This window comes from Nansenia antarctica, assembly GCF_963989245.1.
Source record: "Nansenia antarctica genome assembly, chromosome: 6".
In the NCBI taxonomy this organism is placed as follows: Eukaryota; Metazoa; Chordata; class Actinopteri; order Argentiniformes; family Microstomatidae; genus Nansenia; species Nansenia antarctica.
Window position 1 is genome coordinate 31634769 of NC_137676.1, and position 5586 is coordinate 31640354.

Sequence of the window (5586 nt, forward strand, 5' to 3'; positions counted from 1 at the left end):
GGTGTTCCCCCCTGCGGACACACACTAGAAAGTCCCAAACGTCTTCCTTTCCGCGGTCAAACGGAAAGCAGGCTTCTGTACGACCAGGGGGAGGGAAACCCAGTGGAGATGACTGGTGGGAGTGTGCGTGTGGCAACGGCTAGCGAGCGGTGTGACCCCCTAACCCGCGCGTGCGACGCTCACACTCATCAAGCTCCTGGGTGTGACACAGAAACCTCATGGGATGCGCAAAGAGAAGAGTAGAGACGTCCCATGAATGCAACACACGCACGCGATACTCATGTACACACAGGGTTGATTTAGAGCTCACACTGCTTGTGTAGTAACAGCGTCACCACAGTTTGGAAGTGTACTGGGTGATTCACACACAGGGGGAGGGTGGGGGGGGGTGGGTAGAGGGGTAGATCGACCGGGGGGGGGGGGGGGGTGTTAGAAGCCGATCTTGCCCCTGGTCATGGAATAGCCCAGCTTGGCCTCGTTGTTGATGAAGGACATGATGCCCAGGTAGGTCTCGATGACCAGGGGCCTCTCCAGGATGAGGACGCCGTTGGTCCGCCCGGGGATGGGGTACTCCTTGTGGGCCGTCTTCACCGCCTGCACCAGCTGGTTCCGGAAGTTGTCCATCTGAGAAGGAGAGAAAGAGAGAGAGAGAGCGGAAAATAATCGCCCTGTCAAACATTACCCTCTTCAAACCTTTCGACTTCCCGCTCTGGGAAAACGCGGTCACTCGTAAGCGGCCATGCGAACGAGTTCTAGCTCGTTACCGTCGGAAACCCCCCCCCCACAGACCTACTTCAAACGGTCGATCCGTGGGGTTTCAAATGAATTTGACCGCTTGGATATCGCAGAGTTCTACATTAAGTCAAGTTTTTCTGTGCGAGTACGTACAGAAAAACTTTTTCGCTCGTGTTTAAATGAACGGTAACTGTTGTGCCAAATTTTGTCCGCCTGCCAATATTAGTCCGGCCCATCAAAATCAAATCGTTTGAACGCTGTTGCTATGCTGACGTGCATATTCCCGGACATTCTCGAACTAAAGGGCCAAATACTGTCCTCCTGTGACGGCATTCTACCGCTGTGTGCTTACTACCACAGATGAATGTGTGTATCTTAAACTGGGAAGACAAATGTCATCTTCTTGCACTTGAATAGCCTTAAGGTTGACGTAGTCAGCTATAGCTTTAATGTAGGTATGGACGCTTAAACACACCTTTTCTCCCTGGCCTTTGACCTGAGGTGATCCTGCCACCCGACACTGCACTTTTTGTACTTTTATTTCTGCACTTGTATTTTGTATTGCACCTTGTTTTTAGTGTATTTTTATCTGTTGTTTCTCTTTTACTAGTGTTATCTGTTAAGCACTTTGGCCGGCTGTTTTTGTTGTTGTAAAATGTGCTATATAAATAAACATGACTTACTTACTTACTTACTAATTTCACACGTAATTCGCTCCGCTAACATTTGGGATACACACACTGAAAAACATCAATAAGTGGATGTCTCCAGAGTGACACTCCCCTGTTGAGTCCCCCGTGTGACACTGGGGTGGAATGAGGAACATTTCAAGTACATCTCCTGTTAGGTCACTGTTGATGCTTCTTTTATGGGGGGGGGGCAGGGGGGTAAAAAACAAAAGAGGGTTTTTTTTTACCTGGCAGAGAGAGGCCACCTTCTCGTCTGCGCCGGCCATGGGGTGCTGGGTGAAGGTGGCGTAGGGGACGTCTGTGGCCCAGGGGTTCCAGCGGTTGATGAAGGAGGGACGTGGCCGTTTGTCCCACTGGACCCGGATCCCAAAGCCCTCCCTCCTGTCGAGACACACACGACCCCGCAAGACTGTTAGACCAGTACCATCACGACTGTTAGACCAGGGGCCTCATTTATAAAAAAGTACTTGAACGTCATCTTTGACTTTCACGTAAGCACATTTTTCTAAACGGATGTAAGCATTATTTATAAAACGGGCTGAGATGGTTTAAAGTTGCGTACGTGCTTCCTTCTATAAATACCAAATATACTTGGAATTGAACGCAGGTGAATGAGGTTTGTATTAACGCTCAAGGCTCGAGGCTCAATTATAGCGGCTGAATTAAGACAAGTGCTATAATATAGGGTAGGCGTTCGTCTGGAAGCGGGAGAGGGCAGAGAAGAGTGGCTTCTCGGTAAGTTGCGTTTGTAACGTTTGATCATGACAACTAACCAGGCAAATGCTTATACTCAGTAGGCTACTCAAGTTGTAAAAGTAAAATCAGGGGGGATGGTGGATTTTATCATATGAGGACAATTTTAGCATCCCCTCAGCGTCAGTGACTTCAGTGTCAGTAAAAATGTCATTGCATGTGTGCGTGCCCCCTCGCACCTTGAAATAGCAGTAATACCACGTTCATTGATAAATGACATAACGTATGGAAAGAGGGGAGGAATGTTTTAGAAGGGGGACGATTTTGACTGTTTTCATCCCGCCTCAACTCGAATGCTGCTTATACTGTAATAATATAATGGTCTTATTCTTATCAGGTGACATTGAAAACATGATTGCGAACTCCCTTTGCGAACTCCCAGACACCGGAGAAACTCCAGTATAATTTAGTGCGTGGCCGGGCAAGGTCCGTTGTGGAAGGCACCAGGCATGTTGAAGGGGAGATAGGCAGCTCCGGAGGGATATAAAGGAAGACTGAAATACAATCATAAACATCAGTTCCCTTTAAATCTTGAATTAAACTAATTTTCTCGGATACTTGCCTACTGCACTTTTTCTTTTATTTGAAGTTAACTTTTATATGTTATAATATTATATGTTATGTTGGACTGTAAGAAAGAGAGGATATTTTTTGTTGTGGAATATTGCCCTGCAGTGCAGAAGCCTAATTTATATATTTGTACAAGAATAATTGAATAAAATACTGAAATGTTAATAAGAGATGTTTGTGACATTTATTTGGGGAAAATTAAATGATACATTAATTGAACAATAAAAAAAATAATCGTTAGACTAATCCTTAAATTAGTCGTTAGACTAATCGAAAAAATAATCGCTAGATTAATCGTTAGAAAAATAGTCGTTAGGGACAGCCCTACCACACACACTGAAATGACCAGTAGAAGAACAGTGGTTAAACAACAGCATTTACACTCCTACTCTAAACCCTGCTGAGAACACTATAGAGAATCTTTACTCTGCGGGGGTCTTACTTGTTGAGGGATTTGGGTGGGAACTCAAACTCGCCCACTGAGATGGTGTCCACCGCGTTGAGGGAGATCCTCACCACCTGCTGACACAGCAGGTTGATGAAGTCGTACTTGCACACCAGCAGAGACCTGCGCAGAAAAACCAGTGAGACTGTCTCTAGATCAGATCAACCAGCACATTGTATAGAACAAACTCAGCACAGACCTGGTTCATTTCTGCCCTAAGCAGCTGGTCTGTTTTGCTGCTCTCAGATCTGGGGCAACTGGATAAGTATACTCAATGTAGTCGTGGCTCAAAGTAGCTATTTGGAGCTGCCATATTGCTTTCATTTACTCATATACTAGTTAAACTATCGCTTCAGAAACATCAATACCAAAAAGGGCTAGGACAGCAGTTCCCAAACTTAACGTCGGGATTTCCAATTGGGGTCCCCTGAGAAAATTAAACTAACCTCTATGATTTGATAAATATGTAACACATTTAAAAAGAAATTGTAATATGTAATATGACAACCAATGTGTATGTCCTGCACCTGTAGCCTATCTTGCAGTGTTTTGGGGGTTCAAATCCAACCAATTAGAACATATTTTAGGCGATTAGAATACACTTGGATCTCATTATTATGTGTTGTCATAGCCTGCAACCAAGTTGTTCACAGGAAATGATTTATGTCAATTTAGGGTCGCGAGCAAGATAAAGCAAGTCTGGGAATCTCTGGAGCTGAAATTGAACCAGGCAACAACAACCACATATGGGCAGCCAAGGTTTTTCACTTAGCATCCAAATAAGACATCATAATGCTACTCTAGCTGAACTTACCTGTCAGTGATGAGTACCAGTCTCTCCTTTTCATTGTTCCAGTGGTCAACTCTAAGGGAAACACATTTACCAAATTTTTCATATAATTTATTCTACAACATTTTTACTGACAAATAGCCTATATGTCTATTATTTGAACATCATTTGAAGCTATAAACGTGCTTGGCTCAGTTGATCACATCAGTATTTCATATCCTATATAATAATACATAATACGGATATGCAAGTATATTTCTTAGAATTACAATAAGTTAAAGATGTTGTACTGGGCTTCTGCAGGTATTGCCAAGAGATTAATTCCAACCAACTGTATAACTCTGCGATGCTGAAAGTTAGAAAGAAAACAGGTGTTTCTATGTTTGCATCCGTCACCAGTGCCCCCTATGGTCATAACAATGAAATACAGACACAATAGGTAGGTGGACGGACCGTTAACACCCGATGACAGGCAACGCATCACTATATCATCATGCAGTCCTATTGTATTTGATACTTTTCTTCTCTGAAAGGTTATGAATTATCTGAACTCAAATGTCAAGCATGGCTTCATGACTTACTCAGCAAGCAGCCACACGCTCAACACTTCTCCGTCCTCTGAAGGCAATGCCACTGTTCTGATGTCGTTCACTGCCTGTTCAATGGTGCCTGGCTGAAATGAACACACATTCATACATACATAGACAGTCCATTCATTTCAGTAAGCCTACGTCTCTTATCACTGTCAATTAATCAGGATGATCAACAATTAATGGCAGGTGTTTTTCAAACGTGCGTCATCAATATAAAACGTTGTACTTTCGATACACATGCATTTGCGAAACAGATCTCTTCATACTTCAGTATCACAGGGCTGTCAGTGCCAGTGGCTGAAAAAACTGATTTCAGATCGCAAACTATCTAGCAGAGGTTAAGTAAGCCTCATTATTAGCTTGCTAAAAATTATCATATCAGATACTGCTGGAAAACATACAAACAAAAAAAGACGTATATGACAATATTACCCTGAAGACGAAATAATCCTTCACTTTCGCCTGCATTGTTGGGTTGTGGACATGAAAAGGCGTCAGTGTTTGTAACGGGGAGCAGCACGCCACGGAGGCTCCATACCCAAGGCTGCCCCCGGCCCCCGGCGGCGTGAAGGCCACCTCCACCCCATCCTCAGTCTCCGCCGGGTGGAGGACAGCCGCCCCCGGACTCTCTGGCTCAATAGTGTCGTTCAGTTGAAGCATAGCACTGCCTTTATGGAAAATGGCCAAACTATGCGATCAAAATGTGTCAGATGTAGCTTACGTTGCATGGATCATTGCGCACAATATTGTGGATACGACAAGGAAGTACCCTTGCCTCACTTCCCCTTCCCATCGATGTCATCTATTTTATTTTCTTAAAGAGGTCGCAGAGCAGAATGAGATAGGGTCTCTCTATTCATGTATGTTCATCATAATATGATATAGTAGTTACTATACTATATACTATTTAATATTATATAGTAGTACTATATTATAGTGTCAATGATGCCAATGATCGACATTCATACAGAGGCTATCTAGTTATGTCTTGTTAGAACGTTTTTGAATACA

The 5586-nt window shown here is 43.7% G+C and overlaps 1 protein-coding gene across 1 annotated transcript; it reads right to left on the reverse strand.

The window, feature by feature from the left end:
- Positions 1 to 429: 429 nt before the first annotated feature.
- tprg1l (tumor protein p63 regulated 1-like) lies at positions 430 to 5235 on the reverse strand (the record flags this gene model as incomplete). Its single annotated transcript, XM_080533652.1, has 6 exons — positions 430 to 624; positions 1652 to 1805; positions 3190 to 3315; positions 4007 to 4057; positions 4564 to 4655; positions 5008 to 5235. 6 exons carry the CDS (start codon positions 5233 to 5235, stop codon positions 430 to 432), a joined length of 846 nt encoding a protein of 281 aa, XP_080389778.1.
- Positions 5236 to 5586: the final 351 nt, after the last annotated feature.